General features: G+C 51.2%; 1 protein-coding gene across 2 annotated transcripts; it reads right to left on the bottom strand.

Annotated features, from left to right (window-relative positions):
- CCM2 (CCM2 scaffold protein) lies at positions 1–25900 on the bottom strand. 2 transcript variants are annotated; one of them, XM_042817327.1, is made up of 10 exons: positions 25800–25900; positions 9560–9733; positions 8825–8908; positions 8119–8302; positions 6950–7086; positions 6138–6273; positions 5458–5515; positions 4706–4844; positions 4030–4168; positions 1–2649 (listed from the first exon to the last, which is right to left on the bottom strand). In XM_042817327.1, the coding sequence occupies exons 1-10, from the start codon at positions 25827–25829 to the stop codon at positions 2369–2371; spliced, it is 1362 nt and encodes a 453-aa protein (XP_042673261.1). In that variant the 5' UTR covers positions 25830–25900; the 3' UTR covers positions 1–2368. The 2 variants fall into 2 exon arrangements, with proteins under 2 accessions (XP_042673261.1, XP_042673262.1); XM_042817328.1 differs by lacking the exon at positions 25800–25900 and adding an exon at positions 11612–11769.

Genomic DNA, 25900 nt, shown 5'->3' with positions numbered 1-25900 from the left:
GCCAGGTGCAGAGTTATATTTACCTGTAACAAATACTCCATACAGAAAGCATACATACAAAACACCCCCGGGGCGTCCCCGGCTCCCCCTGCGGTGCTCGGGGTCTTGGGCAGCACGGGGGCTTGTCGTGGTGGGGAGCAGCAGTGGGGTTTTTTGGGGAAGCACTCGGTCACCTCAACAGAGTTCTGACAAACAGTTATCTCCAGAACTAAATCACATTTCCCAGTGAAGTATAAAAAAATACCATCAGCTGCTACAGCTTCTGCTAAATGCATCTCTGTACACAATCTTTTCAAAAATAGGGTTTTTCTTTTCCAGATTTCCTTAAGCTGTCAGTGACTCAAGGGTCAGTTTGTGTCATTGGTGATGTTTTCTTCTTTATAAATCTGCATGTGTGTAAGAAGGCACTGAGGACTCAGCATAGCCAGGGCTCTGGAGCAGTGCTCCCAAGCTCAGTGGGAGCTCAATGCCTGTTCCTCCTGACTTGTGAGTTTTGGGGTTGGTTTTTTTTTTTTTTTTCATTTATTTTTTTTCACTTTTTCTAACCCTGCTGGTGCAGGGGCTGCAGCTCTCCTTGCTCTCCTGCTTGTGGTCCAGCTGTTGACAGAGCAGCCTCAATGGCAAAGGGAAGAGTTGTTTTTGTTTTTATGGCTGTGATTTGCAGTGTGGAGCTGCCTTAAAAGGAAGTGCCCCATAGCAGGACACAAGTGTGCACCTTTTAAAGATGAAGCACTGAGCTGTGGGGTCATTGGGGCTGCAATCCTGGACCGCTGTGCCTGCAGGAGCAGGGTAAGAAGTAGCCCAAGGGGCAGAGCTGAGAGAGGGGAGAGGATGCAGGGGTGAAGGCTTGGCTCTGGGCTCTGTCCCAGCTGCAAAGGGAGCGTGGCAGGATGGCATCCAAGTGGTGGATCCACAGCAGGATGGCAGAGAACTGCATCTGGTTAATGAGGGAGCAGCCTGGCACTGGGATGATGGTGGCAAGCTTCTGCATGGGGCTGCAGAGGATAAGCAACATTAAAGGGCAGTGGGAGCTCTGGGCTGTGTTACTGCAGTGGAAGCAGTGCAGCAGGACAAAGCACAGAGGAATGTGCTGGAGGGGCTGAATTCCCCTGCAAAGTGCTGAGCAAGTGTCTGGGCTTGGGTCCTGCAGAGGCCAGCCAGCTCCAAGCAAGGGCACGGGGTTACCTCTGTGTCCTTGTGCTATATACACCAGAGCCTCCCCTGCTCCTCACTGCCTTTGGTCCTTCTTCCATCCCAGCACCTTCACAGGGGGTGCTGGAGCTGCTTTGGGCAAGGGCAGGGCTTAAGGGGGTACAATGCTGAGCACAGCAGCACTCCTGAGCATGAATCAAAACAGGGACAGTCCTTTCCTAAAGGGGTTGCAGCCTGTGCTTCCCCTCGTAGCCACAGAAGTGTGCAAAGAAAGGGAAGCTCCAGCTCTGCTCCCTGCCCAGCACAGCTTGCCCAAGCCTGTGCTCTCTTCCTGCTGCTTGTGTTTTTGCACTGACTGTGCTTGCTCCTACCCCAGCTCCTGTGCACCCAGCAAGCAGAGCTGCATGCCCGTGGGTTCTGCCAGCACCTCCCTTCAAGCAGGATTGCTTCCTGGGCAAGGGATACAGATTAAAAAAATAAGTGTGTATTTATAACCGCGTGTAAAATATTTACAATATGTACACCGTGTGCTGGAGACCCCACTGTGTTTGTCCAGGAGCAGCTCTCACCTCCATGGGTGTGTGATAATGTCCTTTGGGACCTCAGGAGCCAGCAGAGGCTCTGCGCTACCTCCCACCACTGTGAACGTGGGGCAGGTGCTGCCTCCTTCCTGCCACTGCTGGAGCGAAGGCAAGGAGTGGGCAGATGGGGTTTGTAATCCAGGTTCCCTGCAAGGACAGAAGCAAAAGCACAAAATTTGGGAGCCCAGCTGAGAGCATGCTGCAGGAGGATGGAGAGGAGGGGGCGAAGCAGAGCACCTGCAGGTCTGGCTGCGAAATGCTGTGCCAACTGCAAGGCTAGGCTTAAATAATTCACATTGTGGTAAACTTCATTCAAAAGAGGGGAGGAGGAGAGCAGTTACAAGAAGGACACCATGTGCAAAACTGTAAACCAGGGAGGGCTGTAGGCAACCTGCCTCCATGCAGGGCTCTCCCAGCATCGCTCCCTGCGCGCTGACGGGACCAGGGAAGGCTGGAGGACGGGCTCCTACCCGGCTCCTCCTTTGCAGCGTGCCTGCAGCAACGCACACCTTCACAGTAAGAGGGCACAGACAGCTGCTGACGCAGACGGGAGAGTAACTACATCCTTCTCCACCCTGAAAACCTCTTTGGAAACGAGGGTCTGTCGGGCAGGTGCTGCCAAAGCCTGCCGGCTCTCAGGAGGAGTCGCGGTCCATGCTGCAGCCCAGCGCCTCGATGTCGTTGCTGATGTGTGAGATCATGCGGTCCCACTCGTCCTCCTCCGAGGGCACAGACTGCTCATCCGAGCTGCCGGCCGCGCCGTTGCCGTTGGTGGTGGAGTTGGAGGTGGTGCTCAGCGTCCGCCTGTACCTCCCAAAGCTGTCTGTGATGATGCCGCGGCCGTCCTTCACTCCGATGGTTTCCAGGAAGTTCTCAAAGTGTTGGCTGTCCTTTTCGGGAATGAAGGGCCGTAGGCCTTTCCCAGGGAAGAAAACACAAGGAGGGAAACATCAGCTGCAGCGTTTCACATGGGTAGGGTTTGCTGGAGGAGCTCTGAGCGGTGCTTTTGGGGCCGCCGGTGCTCCCATCTCATGGCTGCCCCGAGAAAGGCAGATGTGTACGGGCCAAGGACGATCCCTGGGGGCTGCAGTGGGATTTCTCAGCTCCAAAGGATCGTTTGTGACTTCATATTGCTGGGCTTTGCTCATCTCGTTAGTGTAACAGCATCAGCATGAGATTAAGGCCCCTGGCAGAGGGCATGCAGAGCGCTTGGGGGCCATCTGTCCCCATCTCTGCACCCTGCTGCGGAGCCGGCGTCACGAGCTGGGTGCTGTCACCATGGGGGCACAGCATGAGGTTGTGGAGTGAGTGGCTGCATTGCAGCTCTGTCTCAGGCAGCTTCTGGGTGTGCTGCTGACTCTCCTCACCTCTCCCACCCCCACCTTTAGGGTCACAGTGATCCCCACCACCAAGGAAACTTGCACGACCTCTGGCAGGGGCTGCAGGAGGGAGTTAGAGCTCTGTGATTTTTAAGCTCCCATCCAACTTAAGCCATTCTATGATTCTTTACAGGAAAGCCAAGTCCATGCTGCTTTTCAGCAGTGTGGTCAATATAAAATCAGCCTCCCAGCACAGGGGTTGTGTTGTGCGTTGGCTTTGGTAATGGTGACATGAAAAGCAAGCAGGCTGTGTGCACAGGGATGAAAGCAAATGCTTTTGTGCTGGTGCAGATGCCTGACTACACTTCTGTGTGCCCAGGACAAAGGGAGTGGAGGCCATGCTGCCCCTCCCTCCCTGTGCTGTTGAGTCACTCTGGCTGCTTTCAGCAGCTCTCCATCTAAATGAGAGCAAAAAAAAGGCACTGCACGCAGAAGCACCAGGCATCTGTGAGCGAGAGCTGGGGCAGGGCCCTGAGCTCAGCCCCAAGGTTCTTTTGCTCCCTGCTATTAATGCTGTTTCAGATTATTAGAGACAAAATCAAAGCAAGGAGCTTGAGTTGAGGGACTCTGAGAGCCTCTGAGGCAGTTGGCCTCCTTTTAGTGCAGGGAAAGGAAATGGTCCTGCCTGCCTCCCACGTAATGGTGTCAGCATGTGCCTGCTGGCACTGTGCTTGGCTCCATGACTGTAAGGTCACACTGTGAGAGCACAGGTCCTCAAGGCATCCTCAACAAGCTGAACACCCAAACTGTACTGTGTTGAACTTGGCCAAGACCCAGCTTCAGGGACACAGGAACATTGAGTGCTACCACTAAGCCACCAAACCAAGGTGTTTCAGGAGCCGAGGAGCTCATCTGGAAACCAGAAGACAACTAGCAGCGGGCACAAGCAAAGCCAGACACAAAGGGAAGACACTCACCCAAGAGCAGGAACTTCCTACTGTCCCCATAGAGCTGCTTCAGGTTGATGCAGAACTCGTGTATCGAGGCTCCGTTGCGATATTCGTGCAGCAGCATTGCAAACTGCTGGATCTCTTGGGAAGAGAGCTTTGTTCGTAGCTGAGGACACAAGCACACCACAAATGGTGCTGATTTTCTTGGAGCACTCTTTCAGCTCTGATGAGATGGGAGGGAGAAGAGAGCATGGGAAGCCTGGGAGAGGGGTTTGCTTCTATTCTGATGGGAGCCACTGAGCTGTGGTGATGAACCCGGCAGGATGGGGTGGTGCAAACTGCTCTGAGCTGCCAGCTGTCCAGCTTTTGAACTAAGAAAAGCTGTGAGCATGCTGCAGAAGTGCAGCTCATGAAGTGATGGACATGGGAACCCTGTGTCCCACCACAGTGAGAGGGGGCAATCAAATGCAGGTGCTTTAGCATGAAAAAGATGAGAGCCTGCACTGGACTCCAGGCCTGGAAAGATGATGTGTTCCTATACCAGCATGGACAAAATCACATTACCTGCAGGGCCCAGACAATGCTGGAGCAAACAGGGAGGAGCTCAGACGATGCCAAGGGCACAAATGTGCTCCCATGAGCACCAAAATGAAAACCCTCCCACTCTTTCCCATGGGCAGATGCTGCCTTGAGGGCACCCTACCGTCATCATGTAGTCCTGGAGCAGCTCTGTGGCTGTAGTGCTCAGCTCGCTCTCGCTGATGGTTTTGATGTGTGGAGACTGTTGTGTCAAGAAGGAAGAGGGAGAGTTGTCACCTGCATCCAAGGTTTCTGGAAAGGAACTGAAACACAAATAGCTTGTGAGCTACCCAGAGCTCCTTAGGCACCTCGTGTTGAGCACAGCATGGGAGAACCTGGGGGAGCAGTCATGCACAGCACAGAGGGGTTGTCTCTGTGATCTGCTCAATAGAGAGCCCTACAGGGGAAGAGATCTCCCCCAGTTGCTTTCTCATTTCAGACCAACGGTGAAAGAGGTCCCCAAAGACCATATTCATAGTGTTCCATTTGAAATTCTGATCCTCAACACAGAACAACTGGTTTGGGTGTCAGGTTTTCAGCCCACAAACGCTGTTGCCATTTTCAGTGGTCACTGATCCAGGAGGAAGAAACATGACAAAGCAGACAAAACAGCTCTGCTCTGCACACACGACCTTCCCCAGAAAACTGCAGTAACAGAACAATACGGCCAAGGATGCTGAGGAGGCAGGACCACAGTCCTGCACAGAGACAGCAAAAATGCTATCAAATGTTCCAGCCAGGGTGATCAGAAACTTTCCAACTTGTGGACTGCAGCACTTCCTGCTTTTGGGCTTAAACCTGACAGACAGCAGGGCTGCATAAATGAGACAGTGCCCCCAGTGCTGTCACGTTTCACCACGTTCACTTTCCACTTACACAGTGCTTGCTTCTGTTTCGTATGATTCTTTAACATCCACTTTTGTAGAAGAGTCATCTGCAAGAGAGACATTCATGATGTGGTGGTGCTAGTGAGGTAAAAGCTTGGTGCTTTTCCCAGCCACTGATTTGTGATGGGGACACACAGATGGTGTCAGGGGAACAGGCTGCCAGGCTGGTTACAGGCAGACCCAGCAGAGATGCAGAACTGCAGTAGCACAAGGCACAGCTTTATTAACTACCTCCACCCAACATGAAAAGGACACACCAAGGCTGATGCCTTCTGGCTTCATATAGCCTGGAGACATCTCCAGGCAGGAGACAGCCCTCGTGCCACTCTATCCCCTAAGCAATTAAAAGAAAGGGACTTACTACAGAATCACAGAATGGCCCAGGTTGGAAGGGACCTCAAGGATCAGGAATCTCCAACCCCCCTGCCACAGGCAGGGCCACCAACCTCCCCATTTAATACCAGACCAGGCTGCCCAGGGCCCCATCCACCCTGGCCTTGAACACCTCCAGGGATGGAGCATCCACAGTTTAATTCTCAACATAGAGGTGACCCTGCAGGAGAGCAAGTGCCAGGCTGGCTGGCTGTTTGAAGAGAGGCAACAGACATTGGTGAGGATGGGAATGACTTGCAGAGGGGGGCAGAGCAAGCAGAGAAGGCAGGGACTTACCACTGTGCAGGGACATGTGCCGTGTCGGCGTGGACGCACCATCAAATATTGCTCTATCTAAGAAGTCTATTGTGGACTCAGTGTAAACAATCTGGAAGACTTGGCTGAGAAGTGAGCACAGCTCCTCCGCAGTCACCTGAGAAGGGAGCAAGATGCGGTGGTGAGAGAATGCAGCAGCTCTTCTCTTAGCTCCTACCATGTCCCAAGAGGTTTGCCTTGGTGCTAGGCACGTGTGACTTCTCATCACCCTTCCATGATGCCCACAAGCACTCCAGCTCTATTCCACCAACCAGTTTGAGGCCATAGGTGATCAGAAGCTCCATCACCTGAACAATCAGCTCGCAGCTATTAGATAACATCCACACCTTGTGCTGATGCTCTGCCCTATTCTCCTGCTGTCTGGGACTGTGGCTACATGACCTACATCCCAAATAGGTGCAGTTGCTCTGAGGAACAGTACAGAAAATGCAGCTGAAAAGGAGTGCAAAACCTCAGCCTCGAGGCAAAAGGTTTCTGCTGGAGAAGCACACAGGTCAGATCAAAATCTCTGGGTTTGGGTGCTGGATAAAACAAATTTCCAGGTCAGCATCACAAAAATGCCCCAGCTAGCACAACCTATTGTGGGATAGATTCAGTTGTGTTCATAGATTTCCTGCTGCCAGAGAAAGCTCCAGGCAGCAGGCACCACAAACAAAGGAAAAGCATCTTCTGATAACATCTGTGTCTGCAATCCCATTCCCAGTGCAATTCCAGAGTGACCCTGGAGACAACCACACCATGGAACAATGTGAACTGAGTGGTTTGAGCCTTACTTTGTTCTCTGTAGCCAGCACCACCAAGCAGCAAGCTTCCACGGGTACCACACCACTCTCTGACAGCGAGCCCGAGGTGAGAGCTTTGGAGCTCTCAGCACTGAGACTCTGGCTTGGGGAGATCCCAGGGTCCTGAGCTGAGAAACATAGAAATCATCACAGAAAGGCCAAGGCAGTAAGCAAACAATCAGTCCTTGCAAGTCAGACTGTCTTCCGAGCAGCTCACGACCAGTGTGCACAGAGCTGCTTTTGTACCTGCCCAGCAGAGGACTGGCCATATCAGGCTGACATGGTGACGTGGTATTGCCCCTCTATGGGCTGGGCACAGAGGTTTCTATGCAGTGAAAACACAAATTACAGAAAAGCTTTAGGGAGGTTCTGCACACCAGTCTGGTCTCTAACCCTGCAGGGACAGCAAATCCTACAGAACAGGGGAGCAGAGGATCCCACAGCCAGCAGAAAACACTCCAGAGGAGCAAGCATGTAGGAGATCCACCTGAGATAGAGAGATGCATGTGTTCAAAGCATTTGAATGAAGAACCTGTAATTTAAAGCAGGTTCCTGACATCTCCATGAATTGCTGGCTTATTTTCCGTGGCTCAGACAGCCTCAGGAACCCAACAGCAGAATTACAGCCTTGTAAGTCAGTTATTCACTCATTCTCTAGACTGTCCTTTGCTGTCACAGGGTTTGTAATCCAATAAGTCTCTGTCATTACATCTTTTAAGTAGCTCAGCCTTCCCCAAACACTTCAGCCCCAAACCATGCAGGTTTAATGAAGATAGAACTGCTGGGGACAGATTCCCAGGCCCTTCTCAGTGCAGACTGGAGATTAGGAAAATATTCTGCACTACAGAGTGGTGGGCAGGGAACAGGCTCCCGAGGAGACCAAGCTGCCAGAGCTCCAGAAACATTTGTATGCCACTCTCAGACACAGGTTTTGGCACTGTGTGGAGTCAGGAGTTGGCTTCAGTGATCCTCATGGGTCCCTTTCAACTCAGGACATTCTGTGATTCCATGATTACAAGACCCACAGCAAGCACTGTTGTCCTGCCCTTCTGGCTCTCAGAACTACTGCTCAGACTCACAGTCAGTGAGAGCAGGGCTTCTTTTCTCATTCCCACAACCCTACAACCAACATCTGGGTGCCCGTGTCAGCCCCAGTCTACCTGTTTTCAGCACAACCAGATGAGCAGAGTCATCTCGAATGTAGGACACGGATGCGATGTCATGGATGGGGACCCTGAGGATGAGATCTTCTCCATCTCTCCACACCAGCTTGATGTTGTAGGCAGACAGACTGATCACAGCATCGTGCTCTTGGGTCAGCTGCCCCGGAAGCTGATGTGCTCTCTGCAACAAATGCATTTCCATTAAAAAACTGAATTGTTTTCCCTTTGGTGAACTGTCCCATATCTGGATGGAGGTCCTTCACCTTTCCCCTCATCTATCTGCAGGACTTGTTTGCTGGGGCTTCCTGCTAACAGTAAAATCCCATAGCCTTCTGCCAACTCTTGAGGACAAAGGGGTGGCAAAGTCCATAATCCCAGACGAAGCTGGCTTCACACAAAGCTATTCCAGATCCCCAAACCTTCCTACAACCTGGAGGAGGGAGATGCCCCTTCTTTCTCCAGTTGCCCCACAATTCTCTCTGAATCCCACGCTTCCTTGCCCAGCTCCAGCGGTGCGTGGCTGCAATTTTTTGTCCAAGGCTCCCCACACTTGTAACCTAGGGAAAGAGTGCCCCAGTCAGGCTGGGACTCACCCTCAGAGAAGCCCCACAGGCCTTAGAATCATGCTTCATGCATTTGTTTGAGCTGATAATGACAGGAACCAGAGCAGCTCGTTAGCAGCCTTCTGCAGGGCTGAGCTTACCTTCGCGTTATCTATCAGATGCAGTATTTCAGTGCGGCTGGAAGGATTCAGGTACCCTGGGACAGATGTGAGTTGGCCTAAATACTGCAAAAGAACAAAAGAACAAAATGTCATCATATCTCATCCGCACACCAAACGAGCCCCCGGAACCCTAGGAAAGAAAACTTCAACTCAATGCAAAGGGCACTGCCAAATGCCTGATGTACAGCCCCCATATAAGCTGCTAGATAGCACCCATACATTTGAAAGATCTCTTGTGCTTTTAAGTAATCTTGATGTTTAATAGCTACATGGATCCACTCCTTCCTGTAGCTGCAGGGAGCTCACACACAGATGATCTCTCTCTCCCTTCAGCCCCTGCACTTAGCAGCAAGCATTCGTTTCCTTTGGGTTTGACCCCTGAGATCAGAGGGAGCCTCTTCTCTGTGGACTGCAACACCCAATATTTCACAGGAGCTACAAAAAAAAGATGCGATCAGCCCAGAGGCCAGGAAGGAAAAAAGGCAATTTCTGCATTTCAGCAGTGAGAAAGCCACCCCAAAACCCTCTGGAAGTGCAGAGGAAAGCAACGTGGCAGCGTGCTGAGGTTCTGCACCTCAGAACTCTGTACCAAAGGCAGAAGAAGCTACAGCATCACAAGGGGATAAAGAAAGCGAAAGAGCCGTGCTGGGGGAAACGCAGCCAGCCATGGGGTCTGCAAGAGGGGAGCTCGGGTGTCAGGCAGGTGGACAGTACCTTCACTTCCTTCTCGATGTAGTCATTCAGCAGGATGTCTGGCTCAACACGGTCAGGCAGTGACACCACGACGGTATGGAGAGGTCGTCTCTCCGTCACCTTCTCCTGGGCCTTTTTATCTCGTCCTTTTTCACCCTTCAGGAAGACTCGCTTGAAAGGGGACACGATTCCAGGCTGCGGGGAGAAAAGGAGACAGCGGGGTGTTAGGGTGAAGGGTTCCTGCATCAAATTACAGCAAACGAGCAGCTGGGCTGTGCCATGGGCTCCCAAAGCCTTCTGACACTGCATGGCACTGGTGTTGGAAAGAGACAGCAGAGACAGCAGCTCTGCAGTGCCCAGAAACAGAAAGACCAGAGCATTTCTGCTCACACTGCTGTATGAACCCAAACCAGCCCAGAGTTGGACTGGGTCAGGTTTAGAGCTACGAACTGCATTGTCTTCTGGTGGCCAGCAACAGCACACAAGCAAACAACTCATCTTATGAGACTGGGATTGGGTGATGCTTGCTTTCCATCCATCTCCCCATCAAGGGTTTCTTGGGCAATGCTTACGAGGTCTTTGTGTGAAGAGGTACCATAAATGATGCTGGAGTTGGCTCAGATCTGGAATAAGAGCAAAGCCAGAGGTGCTGGCAGATTCTGTAAGCAATGCTTGGGTTTCAGTAGCTCACCCTGCCCACACCTGAGCCCCTCCAGAACCTGCAAGACCCTCCAGATTCAGGCTGAACGTGTTGCAAGGGCAGGGGAACACCCAGGAGCATGAGGACAGACCCACAGACACCAGCCTCTACGGTCCCAAACCATTCAGAGGTTCTTTTGGAAGAGCTGGAGCTGATTTGCAGCCAAGAGCTGGCATTTCAGAGCTGCTGCTCACCCAGCATGCTGCATGGCTTCCCATAGGGGGAGCATCACCACCGCCACTTTGGGAAATGCTCTGAGCTGGGAAATCCTACAAACCTGGGAGGCAGCAGGGCTGAGCTGGGGCATGGGAGATGAGTGGATCTATGGTCTGCAAAGGAAGAAGCTTTAAAAGTGAGTTCATTAAACATAAAGAGACCTTAACAAAAACTACAAACTTTGGCAACTTGAGAGAGCAACAGAGATGAAAGAGCAAAGCACCACGAAGAACTGCTGCAGAGCCTTCGTCGAAACCCACAGCTTGGTCTCACTGAGCTGTTTTTCTAAGTTTAGACAAGCAGAATGAGCTCTACAGGAACAAGTAAGATCAAAGTGAGACCTAAATAACTTGAAGCCATTATGCTAGGAGCAGAGGAAAGCTCCTGGTTGAGGAGTATTTACCAGGCTGCACCAGGCACCGCGAGGACGTCAGGGACAGCCCAGCCCTGCAACACTTCCCTTTGAGCAGGGCGTGCCAGAGAGACAAAAATAGAGGAGTTAGTAGGGCAAATAGGACTGCAGACAGCTTGATGGTACTGTGCCTAGCCCGGTGCTGCAGCTGTGCCTGCAGATAACACAGCAGCATGGTTACACTGGACTCTGAGCAAGGAATGTCATCTTCCTGTGCCACAACACCCAGCTGGCTCCTGCCAAAGGGATGGGACACAGGTAACAGAAGAAATCCCCAAACAAGAAGCTCCCATGCGATGGGGAGAGACGAGGCTTGGCTACTGGAGCCCAATGGGCAGCAATGGGTTTCCTCAGCCCTCTTGCTGGGGTAGTAGCACAGAAAGAAACCCCACACCACGCTAAAAGAGCTCAATATGAGGGCATCCAACCCTGAACTCAGCTGCCATCCTGTAAGGATCTCATTACAACAGTAACTTTTAGGAACTGGAGTGATGGCAAAACCTGCCAGCAGAACTGGGACTGTTACCACCCAACTCACGTTAAGTGCACGGATCCAATGCAAAGAAATTCCCATCACCCAATCGCAGCCCCCTGCACGGGGAAGCTCCCAAGCCCTACAGGAGATCCAAAACCTCCTCCAAGTAGGAAACAGCCCAGATGTTGCTGTCCAGGACCGGAGGTGTGATGGAGTGTGGCACAACACAGAACAACCACGGCATCTCGGAGCCATTTCCCCAACACCTACCTCACTCTCCATGGAGCGCCCGGCTCCGGAGGAGATGCACAGGGGCTGCTGCTTCCCAAAAACTTATCCTGGCTGAGATGGGATGCCCCACTGGTCCCAGGGACCCCAAGCCCCGTGCTCTGTGCTGAAGCACCGGCAAACCTATGTGTGCTCATTCGCCTGGCCGCTCGCGTCCCGGAAGCGCGATAACCACAGCTTCCTTCTGTCACACGCTGCAACAGCCAAAACATGCTGCCATTGGTGAAAGCAAGTTTTAAAACAGGGGGAAGAAAAGGAGAAGTGGTGAAGGGGAGGCATCTGCACATCTGTGGGGGCTCAATTGGTTTGCAGAGCAGAACTGGGCTGCCGATGCTCAGGCACCCCGTGGGTGGGTTCCCGCACCCATGGAACCAAAGGGGTTTGTGTGCCAGGAGGTGATGCTCCCAAGCTTTGCCTGTTTTCATACAACTTCATACTCTGAGCTCTGTCTCCATCTGTGAGCCCAAAAGGTGCACTGCTTTATCAGGGTGTGCGTTTCCAGCCCCTAACATTTGCAAAAAGAAGGCTGCTGGCTCCTTGAAAATGAGGTTACGAGCTGCTCTCAGAGAGCATGTTGGGAAGGAGAGGAGCGTGCAGTGAGCCTGGCTTCAAGCAGGGCCCAGAGGAGTGACAAAAACAAGTCCCTAATTTTGCAGAGAGAGAATCAATTAAAGTGCCACACTGGGTGATTTCCCCAGAGAGCATCACACGGAGCAGAGGTAGGAAGGAGGTCGGGTGGGGATGCATTCCTCAGCAATCCTTAAAATCAATGCAATCAAAGTCAGCTTGCTTTCTTCCCTCTTTTGCCCCAAATTGCAACCCCAGTGCCGTAGCTGAGTTCTGTTTACATTACTTTAGAGAACCCACTCAATGCATGCTCACCTACACTTGGGGCCAAATGGAAGACAGTGAGGAATGTGGGACACGAGCACTTTGCAGAGCATCCCCAAATCACACAGGGTCTGGGGGGGCAGGGACGCTCCCAGATCCTCCTCAGGATCTGTGGACCTTGTGGAAGGGTTTGCCTTGGCTCTTGCAAGATGCCAAAATAAGCCATTTAGGAAAAAAGGACTCATGGATCCAGGGCATCCTATACTTTATTGGGTGTCCCATAGGCATGTTTACGCTGGTGGGACTCAAGAGGTACATTAAAGAGATAGAATCAGGCATGCAAATTTAGGAAGAGCTCACTGGTGGGCACTGAACAACTCAGAGCTTCTTGGTAAGCACAGCTGTACCCCCTTGATACCTGATGCTGCACAGTGCTGAAGCTGGAGGCCTTTCTGACCCCCCTCTGCTTCAGCAGGGCCATCCAGAACACAGTGCCCAGCCTTACACCCAGGTGGGACTGAAGACCTCCAGCAGGGAGACCCCACAGCCTCTGGGCCCTCGCGCAGGGCACAGCACAGGGATGCTTCCTGCTGGGCAGGGTGAGCTCCAGTTCATGCCCAGTGCCTGGAGAAATGGAGACTCAGGGGGATCCCACCCATGGCCATAAACCCCTGCAGGGACTGAGGTGGACAGAGCCAGACTCTGCTCAGTTGTGCCCAGGGTCAGGGCACTGGGCTGGGGATTAAGGTGGTTGTAGTAGAGTGCTTGCTCACCCCCAGTACAGAGATTGAGGCTGCTTTCACCAGCCTGGCTTTTTGTTTCCATCCAAAACTCACTGAGGCTCTGAACAGCCCCTTTAAACATGTCCAGTTTTCTGAGCTGAACACAAAGGAGAAAAAGCATCCCTCCTATTAGCAGCAGAAACAGCTTCTTAATCCAATTGAGTGGATTATCTCCAACGCAGAGCAGTACAGCTAATTCTCCCACAGCACATCTGCACGGGGATTAAGGGAGCTGACAGCACACCAGGCTGGGCAGCAGATCTGAGCAGGTCAGAAACCAACCCCAAACCCAGCAATGGTGCCAGGGATCACTTGGGTCAGGCCAAAAATGTGATGAGGCAACAGCAGAGCATGGAAACCAAACCAAGCCCAAAGGGGCTCTCGGTCACTCTGTGGTTGGAAACGATCAAAGAACAACAGCAGCACAGGTGGAGTGACAAGAAGTCACTCAAAGCTGCGTGTGGGACTGAGAGCAAAAACCACCCATTAAACGTGCTTGGTGTAAGTGCTTTCCTCTCTCTGCTTCTTCCTTATGAATCTGGTTTGAAACAGTGCAGCAGCAAGATCAACACCCAGCTCGGCACAATTAAATCCTGCAGCCAAACTGGAGATATGTATGTGTATACATCAGTGGTATATACATAAATATAAAATACTAGGATGCTGAAATGCTAACCTGAACCATTATTAATGTGCCTTCTTGAAGCTGAGGTTCAGCCTTCCATCAGCAAGCACTACAGAAAGGATCTGAGCAGTGCTTGGGGTTGTGGTGCCAGGCATGGAGCTGCAAATGAATCAAGTGAAGCTGCAGGCAGGCAGCCAAGGCTGGGAGCAGAAAGGCAGCATGTGCAGCTCTGGCCTCTGCCAGTCCTGCCAGTCTGTTTGAGGAATCAGAGATGCAAGCCATTCCCCATTGGGCTCTGAGAGAAGATTGAAGCCAAACATGCAACAGCTGCACCTACACGCAGTGCATGGTTGCAAAGCATCCTCTGCCTGCCCTGAGCTGGCCCCTGCCAGGGGTGGAGAACATCAGAAACCAGATCTTGGCTTCCCCATTGGCAGACTGGGCTGGAAAAGTCAGGACTGGGGAGAGGAAAGATGCAGGAGCAATGGGGAGAGGAAAGATGCAGGAGCAACGGAGGCAGCGATGCTGGGCTTAGCATCTGTTTCATGCAGCTTCTCCAGCATAAGGAAGAGAACTCGCTGTAGGCTGATGTGGCTGCTCCCCAGTTCCATTAGTTACCCAGTCCTTCCTGGTCACCATAAATCCCATCTAAAGTCTCTGGAGGGGATCTCATTGCCCTGCTCAGCTATTTCTGCTGGGCTCCAGGGAATCTGCTGTCATTTCCTTGGGGCTGGGAGGCCTGGGATAGAGACTGGACCAGGTGCAGCATCACCAGCACAGCAAGCAAGGAAAACAAAAATAAAATAAAAAAGTTAAGATTCCTAGCTCAGCCAGAAACACTGTATTCAGTTTCAAGGTGTTCCTTCAAACGACAGCACGATTAAATTTAAGTAATGCAGAAACACGGCTCCCTTGAAAACAGAGAGCTAGTGCCCAAGTCAGCCTGAAGAAAAAATAAACAATGAAAAAGCTTCAGCCTAACACATCAGTGACACAAAACCACTCACAGAACAAGGCACAGCGCTGTGTTTTCGTTTGGGACTGCTGTGCCAGCCAGGCCTCCAGCCTCATAGACAGGACTTTCCTTTAAGGCAGGAGGAAAGGAATTTTCCCTGCTATTTTTAGCAGAGCCTTGTTCCTCCTCCCAAAGATTCCACCAGGCCTCCTCCTCCCACTGCTTCCACCTCCCTGAGTGCATCCCAGCAAGGCTCATCCATGCTGTTGGCTCACTGCAGGAACACACAGGCTTCCCTCAGTGCAGCTCGGACCCTCCAAGCAAGCAGCCTTGTGCCCAACATTCCAAAGGCATCAATACAAGCTCTGAGTGAATTTGCTTCTCTGAAAAGCAGCAGTGCTTCCTAAGCCAGATTTCAGCTCCTGCTGTCCCACAGTGCAGCAGGAGCAGCTCATAGCTCTGATCTTGTGAAATATCAGCTCCTGGATTTGGGTTATCTGTAGCTGCCTCCTTCCCCACTTCACAAGCCCAGATGGGACTGGGCAGATGTATGGGCTCATCCCTTGCCCACACAGCTTACCTTTGCATTCAGTGAACCTGGAACACATTGATGCTGGAGGGATCAGAGTGGGAAACAGCCTTCCCCATCAGCAGCACCTCCAGCACGTGGCCTGCTGGGTCTCCATGCATTGTGAACCTTCCATCTACATCCTTCAGCAACAGTCGTGGGAGGGAGGGGGGGGGGAATGCAGCGAGACTGGTTTGTATGCAGCCATTCAGAAATGGCTTGGAGCACACTTTCAGAGCTACTATATTATAGTTCCACAGATTCCATGGGGTTCTGCTAATACTCAGAGATCAAAAAGGTTCCTGAGAGACCGCTGGAGTGCTTGATAGACCAGGAAAAGCAGACTTCTAAGAACTAGGAAGTGCTGAAGCTGCCTGGCCACAAGCAAGCCCGCTAATTTCCTCACAAAACTGTATTTTCTATTACTGTGCTTTCTATTCCAGCAGCTTGGCTGGCTCCAGGGCAGATCCTGATGATGTTATATCTTTGTCCCATCTCCCAAGGAAGAGTAACACACAGGTGAGAAAAGGAGGAGGAGGGTTCACCTCCCCCAGTCTCCTTCCACCTCCCCGGGTTTTAGCTGCATGTTAACACAGGACCTTGTTTTAGCAGTAGGTAACCTCAGCTCCTGCATGCCCTCCTCAGGAACCACACAGCTATTTAGGTTGAAAAAGGATTTCAAAAGTCATCAGATCCAACCATGGCTAGACACAGGTGGACACAAGCATGAGATTCATTGGAAGAGAGACATCTGACAGCACAGCCACTGTGGAAGAGTCACACATTGCATGGCTGCATGCAATACCAGGAACACACAGCTCTTCTTCAGGGCAACCAGAGGAAGCCTGAACACAGAGCAGAAAGCATTTGAGAACACCAAACACCCCAAGTCCAGAGACACAGGAGTTGGGAAGGAAAGGATGCAGCCACAAGAACATCCTTGACGACACCTTGCAGAAAATTGCTCTTGTCCATTGCATGCAAAGCAAGGAAAGGTGAAACACCCAGACCTGCAACAGTGCAGGTCTTAGCAGGGAACCTCAGGTTGCTCTGAGCACCTTGAGCTAATCGGAGGTGCCCCTGTTCACCACAGGGGGGTTGGACTAGATGGACTTTAAAAGTCCCTTTCAAATCCAATGATTCGATGAACCAATGCAAATGCGTGCTGGCTGACAGGCTTTTATGTGGGCTAGCAGGTGAAGATCTGAGGAACCTTCTGGCAGCAAGAAATAAGCTCTGGCTTGGTGTAGCACATCTCTGGGACTCCAGTATTTTGGGAGAGTCACCAAACCCCACGCATTAAAACACATTTGCAGCTTGGAGCATTTCTTTTCCTCTTTGTGCACAGACTGCAGTGCTGGGGGCACTAAGGATCACCTTCTCCTTTCTCTTAAAGCACACAGTGATGCCAGCTCCTCCAGAAGTCCTAGAAGAGGAGCCCTCTGCCAACCTCTGCAGTGGGACACGTGCATGGAGCAATGCCAGATCTGCAGCTGGATGCGTGGCAGCTCTTGAGCTCCTCATGGGAACCCTGATGCTCCTGATGTACAGCACAATAAAAGGCTAGGAATTACTGCCTGCATTCTTCCAGCAGCCACCCAAGGGTCATTATTTTGGCCAGCTCGTTTGAGAAAAAGCTCTCCAGATCACTAGTCAGGATAGCTGTCCCTTCAGCCCCACAAAAGACTGGGAGGAATGTGTTCTACAATTTGATTTTGCATCACTACTTAGGAAGTTATCACTGAGTTATTTAGGACACCCAAAAACCACCTTCTCCCAAAAGCCATCTCCCCCTGAGCACACAGACCTCAGCCAGCTGTTTTCCATAAGCTGAGCCACCAGGGAAACACTGCCACTACTGCCACTGAACACTGGTCCTGTGCAGTTCCTGCAAGGAACATCTCCCACAGTGACATCCTGGGAGCAGAAGGCAGACCTGCTCCAGCTTCAAGTGCAGCTCTAGCTTTATTTAAAGCCTCCCAGAAGCTGCTTTAAGGACATTCAAACCTACACAGCCAGGCTTGCCTGTGTTAGACCATTGAGACAGGCTGCATCCCTCTCAGCAGCAAGCATCAAGAAGCCCTCAGCTGCACGCAGGCACCACAGCCACTCCACAGTCATGTCGAGACACTCTGGGGCTCCAACATCATGCAAGAGGGCTTGGCAAATCCACCTTTCATGGTTCAAGTTCTTCCTCCTCCTGCTAATACATAGCAGACCCTTCTGCTATGCTGAATACTCAGGGAAGCAGAGCCCACCAACACGTCAAGCTGCTGCCTTGTAAGATTAACCACTTCTTGCACACTATCAATTTTTAGGTGACATGAAATGAGCCAACACGCTGTCCTGATATCATGGGCACCACCCAGATCACCTGTACCTTCATGCTGGCTACCTGTGCACTAAGAAGCAGAGGCAGTAAACACTTTTTTCTGTACCAGGTAATCTGTGCCCTATGCATGTGCTCTGTTGATGTTAATAATGCTGCTGCAGAGCCAGCGAGACCACAGCTGTTGATTCCTGCAAGAAAAGGATGTGGAGTCCTGATGTTCCCACCCAAGAGCAACATGAGTAATCAGAGCTGGAAAACACTCCCAAGGAGAGGTCGCAGGAAGCGTGCTTTAAAAAACAAAGCCCAAGATCTGCCCTAACAGCAGGGCCCCTGCATCCCTGGAAGCAGCACCTGGGAGAAAGGGCTCAGTGCCACGTGTGGGTGTGAACAGGGATAGATTTAATCACCTACCTCTTGCCACCCAGAGCTGTTGCTCCTCTGCTCCCTGAGGAAGGTGCAGAGAGCAGCAGCTCCACAGAAACACAGCTCTGCAGCTTGTTGGTCGGTGGGCACGATGGCTGCATCCCACTGCTGCAGCTCATGTGAGCTCAGCCACGCTGCAGATGTTTTCCACGTTCCCTGTCTCTCATTCAAGCTGCTCTTCTAAGAGGGTTTACAGTGTATGACACTCAAGAGAAATTAAAGCAGGAAAGGTGGCTATTTCCTCTTCTCATTACAGAAGTATTTCAGTGACCCAGTAAGAAATGACAAAACAAAGGCAGGGAAACCCTGAAATTCACTTTGCCTCTTGCTTGCCCTTTGTAGCACAGAATGAATATTTTGTGTGTGCTTCAGGTAGGTAAATACAACACAGTTTTATGCACATGCATAGAGCTCTTCTGAAGGTCCAGGCTTCCTAACTGTTCCCTGTATTCTCACCTAGCCTCAGCCACTCAATAAGCACAGAGAAATGCAGCTGGCACAAGTACCTGGAGCTTCTTGCTTTCAGCATGACTCCACATTGACCCAGGTTAGGAAGCAGAGTGAGCACACTGGGAGCCTCAGTGCTTAAGGACAAATGGACAGCCTCAGAATGGACCCAGGATTGCTCAGCTCTCTCTAGAAGGCACAGCAATACTGAAATGATAACAACTGTCTGGAGGCAGGCTTTGCAACCCCAGGCAAAATGAAGCACATGTCTGAGCTGGCCAAGGCCTAAAGGCTGCTTTAGCCACAGCTCAGCCTGATTTCTGACATCTGCTACAAGCCAACCAGGAATATTTATTTACTCCAAGTTCTGCCAAGGGGTGGAGAAAGCAGCAATTTAAGAAGCTTTTAACCACAGATATTTCTGCCCAGAGGAATTCAATTGCAGGGGGAAAATAAGATCTCTCATTACATACAGTTTGCAAATGGGTCAGCTGGTCTTTGACCTTTGTGCTCAGTGTACTCTGGTTTCTGCCATTATCTTGGCAGTTCCATTGGTTTCCATAAATCCATTTGTTTCCTTGTGCTTGCTGCCAAAGCTCACTTATTTCAGGCCATTTCCACAAGCTCTCTGCACTGAATACAGTCTGACCCACCTGCCAAGGCCTTGAGTTCAGTGCAGTGCTATGGGTCAGATGCACAGCCCTCCTGTTTGGTCCAGCTCAGCCACCAGAAGCAAAGGCTACATCAAAGAAACCACACAAATTCTCTTCCATCCACTCACAGCAAGGCTGCAGCATAATTCAACCTACATTTCATCCCCACATCTTGCATTACCTGCCCTAACCTTGGACACAGGGTTAGAGCTGACATGCTGGATTTGTTAACCTACCCTGATCAGTTTTGGGCCCCTTGCTACAAGATGTTGAGGCCCTGGAGTGTGTTCAGAGACTGGCAACAGAGCTGATGAGAGGTCTGGAGCACGAGTGTGATGAGGAGGGGCTGAAGGAGCTGGGGTTGTTCGGTCTGGAGAAGAGGAGACTGAAGGGAGACCTCAGTGCTCTCTACAACTACCTAAAGGCTGTAGTGAGGTGGGTGTTGGCCCCTTCTCCCATATAACTAGCAACAGGACAAGAGGGAATGGCCCCAAGTTGCACAAGGGGAGGTTCAGGTTGGACATTAGGAAATACTTTTCTCCAGGAGAGTGGTCAGGCACTGCAGTGGGCTGCCCAAGGAGGTGGTGGAATCACCAACTCTGGAGGTGTTCAATGAACATTTAGATGTGGTACCGAGGAACATGGCTTAGTAGGAACTATTGGCAATAGGCAGATTGTTGGACTGGATGATCTCAGAGGTCTGTTCCAACCTTGGTGATTCCATGATTCTAAGAAGGAGAGCAACTCAACGCTGTCCTCCCTTGCAGAGCTGCTCATCAAGCAAAGCGCAGCATCCAATTCTCCTTCCTTTTCTCAGTAGGGCAGCTACAAGGTTTCTGTGCCACCAGTACATCTCAAGAGCTCCTCTCGCTCACCTGAGGCTTCTGCTCTTGATCCTATTTCTGGCAGACACCATTTAGCAGCTCCAAAGCTTCGCCAGACTTTTGGAGGGGGTTTGCCAAGCTTCCCGTTCTGTGCCCAAGATGCTCTCAGGCTGTCATCGCCTCTCTGTCAGTGCCAGGCTGCTCACAGACATCTGCAGCCTGGGGCTTCCCACTGTGGTCCCAGCCAACTCTGAGCATGAGGAATACACACACAATCACATAATGAAAGTCCTGAGACATGGGAGACCAGGATCTGCGTTATGAGGCTTTGTCATAAGAATGGAAGTGGAACAAAGTCATTCAAAACCTAAAAGGAGCTTTACAACCTGACGTGGATGTGTAGATCAGTTCCAAATGCTTTAACCTGCTCACCTTTGCCAGGCATATAGAAGATGGCTCCCAGTACCTTGGTCACAGCAAGCTCTTGAGACCCTTCTTAAGAGCATCTCATCCCAACCATAACTTCAGTTACAACTTCATGCATCATACAACCACCACAGCTATCTGTTCACCAGAGACCAGGATAACCCACCCAGCAAGAGCAACTGGCAGCACCAGAACAGTTCTCAGCTGTGCATGAAAGCAGCAAGCAGACTTTTGCTTCTAGCAAAGGCTTGCTGAAACCTGATTCTGGAGGGCTTGCCGCTGTGGCAGCTCTCCAGGCAGTCTGCCTTCCAAGGACCAAGCATTTCCTGCTGTATTTTTATCATGTTGTGTGGGCTGAGCTGCAGGTTCCTTTGTGGCAGTGGGTAGGGAATATATAAACTGGTACAGACAGCAATTTCTGCACACTACAGCAATGCCTGTTCAGCATCTGCCAAAAGATACAGTTCCACACCCCAAAGCACAGCTCTGGAGCCAGTGCTCAACTCTGGGGTTTTGCACTGCATGTTGTAGCTGTGACTCCAGGGGTCCCAAGCAAACCTGGGGGCTTCCTCATCATATCCCTGCAGATGCAGCAGCTGTTCAAGTCCGTGGAGTCCTCCAGTCTCATCAGAACCATCCTGTACCATAACACTTCATGTGGCTTCACCAGCACAGAGCCAGATGTTTCAGAGGGACAAAACACAGAGACCTGCTTTAGGGATGTTACACAGGAGACAGGATGAGAACCAGTGTTCCAGATTGCTCTACAAAACAAAGAGGAATGAGGTAAGGGATGGCTCATGCTTTTTTTCCTGGGACTGGAAACCAGAACACAATGCTTCCATAATGGAAAGTTTAGCTGAGTGCAAGTTGCCTTTTCAGAAGTTGGTATAATAACCTCAACTATTTGTGAGCTCTGGATTCTGTGACTTTGTCTGCCAGCCTTCACCAGACAACAAAGCAAGAATTTACCAAATTATACAGTGGTTATTTTGCACAGAGCAAAGCCCACAACAGTGAAAACTATTCCAAAGCAGGCAGTGCAAGCCCAGAGAAAATGTGCACTGCATGAAGCACTGCTGCAGGGTGTGCCCTTCCCCACGTCTCAGCAGCAAAGCAGCACTGGTGCCCACTGATACCCTCCTTGAGGCAGGGCCTGCTTCCCTAACATTCACCACCCTGCTGCTCACACTAACAACAGCAGGATGCACCCTGCCAGAGCTGGGGTGTGATGTCTTGCTCCTATTTCCACAGATCCCCTCATCCCCACCATCTGTACGTGACACCCCAAGGCTGCCACCTGTGCTGGCTAAGCCGGTCTGCCCCATGATCGACATCCAAGTGACTGCCCTCAGCCACAGCTGCTCTTCATACCCAACCAGCACCAGAGGAATGGGAGAGAGATCCTGCAGAGCCAGACCTGGCCAGAATCTCAAAGTCCATCTTTGTGCTGGTACAGAACCCAGGAGCCCACACACAGGCCTGTTCTGCCCTTATCCTCTGGAAGGAGGACACAGATGAGGCAGCATTTACTAAGCACACCACACATACTGGTAGAAATGAGGACAAGGACAAAGCAGCTCTGCCTGCAGCAGTGCTGGAGCAGGGCAGAAGCAGCACACATGAACACTGACTGCTTCCTCCTGCCTATTTCCATCCAGGAAGACACCAGGTTTCTTGGTATCACCACCCTGATGCCATCTTTTGGGGATGGCATTGCTGGAAGATGCTGAGGACAAGGGCTACCACAGGTGCATAGCTCAGACCAATACTTTCCCTGCAGCCAAGTAAGCAGCTGAGGCTGGAGGAGCACCAAAAATCCTTTGGTTTAGACAAGCTGTGGATCTTGAGATTCTGGCAGCCCTATTTCAGGGATCTGCACTGCATGTGAGGTACCTGAGCAGTGCTGGAAGGTCACCTGCTGCACACAGCAAACCAGCCCCACTCTCACACCGTACCATTCCTCAGCTTCCCACTCTTTCTAGCTACCTGTCCTTGCTTTCACCCCACATTTCCCTGCTTCAAGCCTTAAGCCAAGACACACACACCTTCACTCAGCCTCTGCTCCTTGTATTATCAAAGATCTTGATTGTCTTCCACAAAAAGAGGCTCCCGTTCCATTCTAGCAAACAGGATGAGGTCAAAAGCAGCCAAGAACAGATTTACTCACCATTGAGCTTTTGAATGCAGGCAGAGATTCTGAGCAAGATTAAGGAAATGCTGATTTGCACTTGGGGTTTTCCCGAGCTTCAGCTGATACAGCCAGCACCAATGTTTGCATCCACAGCTAAGTTTAGCAGGACAGCAGTGAAGTCAAGCAGTTCTCAAAGAGCCACACCAGGCTCCTTTGGTTGTTCTCACCTACAAGACTGAACTATCAGCAAGGGAAGGTGAGAAGACAGGGCACGTGCTTTAAGCCTGCCATGGGACCAGGCACGACCCTCACAAGCAGCACATCAAGCACCACTAAAAGGGACACAACAGGAGCAGAGCAGCTTGCCCTCCACAGTTATCTTCAATATTTCCTAGAATGTGTATGTGCAGAGGTGGGAAAGGAGGTACACACTACTCATACCCTCAGTGCAACCTCCTGCACGAGACACAAAGCACCCGAGGAGAAAACATGTCAAGCAGCTGAAGCCTGAGCTCTCACAAAGCATCCCAGCCCATCCAGCAAACTGCACAATGCCCTTGGAAGAGCTGGGGATCAGATGGTGGCTGCTGCAGTGGTCTTGGAACAGGAAAAAGAGTAATTGGTGACAGAGCTAGCCTGCAGGAATGCTCTCCATATGGTTTGGTGCAGCTGAAAATGCACACCCAGGGTAAGCCCTCCATGCTCAAAACCACACAGAGCCCAAGAAGTGGTGTGCTTCCATTAGTGTGAAAATTCCAATGGAGCTAAAAAAAAAAAAATAAAATAAATGATCTAGTATCACTGAAGTGGCCTGCATAATCTCACAGTGAAGTCATGGAGCAGCCACCCCACAGCCACAGACTCCCAGACAGGAATGCTGCCTTCTGAAAGCACTGCTTCCAGCACAAACACTGCATGCTCAAGACATGCAAGCAACCATCCTGTAGCTCCTTACCCAGCAGAAACCTGTCTTGTACCAGAAACTCTGAAGAGATGGAGCCTCCATCCCAGCCCCTTTGTATTTTTTATATTAGGGCAGGGAGCTCATACTGCAGCATCCAGTGTTAACAAGAACCAGCCCCCTTACTTTTGGCAGACATTTTCCAATGATTTGCATGAGAAGGAATTGCCAACATCCTGCACACAAACCAGTATTGAAAGGCACAAAGAATTCAGCTCCATGGATCAGCTCTACAAGCAGATCTGGCAACTGACAAAGCAGCCCCACGCAACAGATCAACTCATCCCAGAAACAGGGGAAGCAAGCAGACACCAAAGACCTGGGGTTTACTGGAGCCAGTGAAGTCAGAAAGATTACACTAACATCTGATACACGAGCATTTGTAAGATTTATAGAGTTCCAATTTCAGCCAAGACCTCATCTGTGTAAGCCTGCTCCTCCCTAGAGTGGGATTTTCTTTCTAATCCTGACCAAAACTGTCCTAATTCTACTTATTAATAGGGCTAAAGAAACTCATTTGCTGTGCTTCAGCCCAGAAGGTCACTGGCTGGGGGCCAGCCACCTGCATCCTAGGAAGATCCACGTTGTATGTAAAGCATAGGGAAGAGCTTTCCCTAAAGCTCCTGGGGCTGGGAACCACAAAGGCACAGGAATGAACACAGCCAAACTAGCTATCTTCAACAGCAACCCAAGCTCTAAAAAGCTGCAGGGATATGCTTGAGGGTCATTTGCACACATCTGTTAACCAGAGACATGCTTTGGCACTGAGCTGCTTTCAGTGCTTCAGCACGCTCCTTGAGCTTTAGGATCACTGATGGCACTGTGATGCCAGCACCATGTCCAGTTTGATGTCACCAGTATGAGACTGGGATGTGCTGGGACAGGGACTGGGTTGTGAAGGTGACAAAGAGAGTGGGGCAGCTGGCACAAGAGGGGAGACAGGGAGAGGGGGAGCAGGTCAGCCACAAGAAGGTTCAGTGGGATTGTACCAGCCTGTATACCAGTGGTGACAGAGAGAAGAACCCAGCCCTTTCTCAGTGGGACACAAACCAAACCACAGCAAATTCCACTCAAATACTTTGTATAGAATGAGGTTAAACAGACTGCAGGATCTGGACTGGATGGACTCCAAAGCTCCCTTCCAACCCCTAGAGATCTCCAGACCCATAGGGAGTCTGTCCCAGCATTCTGCTCCACTGACCCTGGAAAATCCACTTCTCTACAGGAGCCAGCTGCCTCCTCACTCCCTATAGTGAGGCAGACAGGAAAAGCTCCCTCCCACCAGATCTGACAGCTCTGTCTTCCCAGAAGCTGTCCTTCCCTTTGCCCAGGCTATACCTACACCATAATTCCTCCTTCAGCTCCCCCCAGCTCCAGATGACAGTAGACAGTACAGCAGAGCTCTCCCCCCAGTCACAGTGGGGCACACACACACTTAGAGAACATAATTTTGCACTGCAGAATTTGAAGCTGATTTATCTTTTGCAAAATGACAGAAGCCTAGCATACAGTGGAGATGAGAACTTCTTCCAGAAGGGATCACTCCTCACGAGGTATTCCAGCCAAGCACCATCCTTACAGCTCATTCCTACATTATAGCTGAAGTTGCTTTGCAATCATTTACATCCTTGAGAGTGAGATTTCTTAGAGCAGAAAAGGATTTCTGAGCAAGGAAACATTGTGTACTGAGCACCACCCACACCACTGATCCCATCACACTGCACACAGCTCATAGGCATCACAGCCTTTACAAAGCCCTCCGGGGAGGACCAGGAGCCATGTTTCCTTCCCTGCACAGGGCAATGAGCACAATTCTTCTTATTTAACTAGAGATTAAGCACTATGGGTAAACCATAACAGGCCCCAACTCCTGCAGCATCCCACAGCCTCCAGCTGGAAGCTCTGCTGCCACCTCCCGAGGCCCCACTTACTGCAGCATCCTCAGCTGAGACAGCACCAAAAATAGTGCATTCCCCCACACTTATGTCACCAGAACCGCAGGAAAGATTCATCCTTCACACAGAGGTTCAGGCTTTGTTTCCCCTACATAAATAACGCAATAAAACGGGTCTGAGCAGCAGGGAAAGAAACACAAACGTAAATCGATGAGATGGAGCAGCGCTTCCACCCCACGACGACGACACGAAAGGCCCAAAGGAGCGGCCCAGCCGCCTGTGCAGGCCGCACCCCCAGCCAGCCCCGCTCTCACCTTTTTGCCTTTCTTGCCCTCCTCCTCCATGGCTCCGGGAGCAGCGGCTGCAACGGCGGCCCCGGCCCCCTCCGGGGCATCCCCGCAGCGGCCCTGGGGCG

Source organism: Centrocercus urophasianus, unplaced genomic scaffold, assembly GCF_019232065.1.
Source record: "Centrocercus urophasianus isolate 14NV4802_14NV808 unplaced genomic scaffold, USGS_Curo_1.0 seq_16, whole genome shotgun sequence".
In the NCBI taxonomy this organism is placed as follows: Eukaryota; Metazoa; Chordata; class Aves; order Galliformes; family Phasianidae; genus Centrocercus; species Centrocercus urophasianus.
The sequence above is the reverse complement of the archived record's forward strand: the minus strand, read 5'-3'. Positions and strand labels throughout refer to the sequence as shown.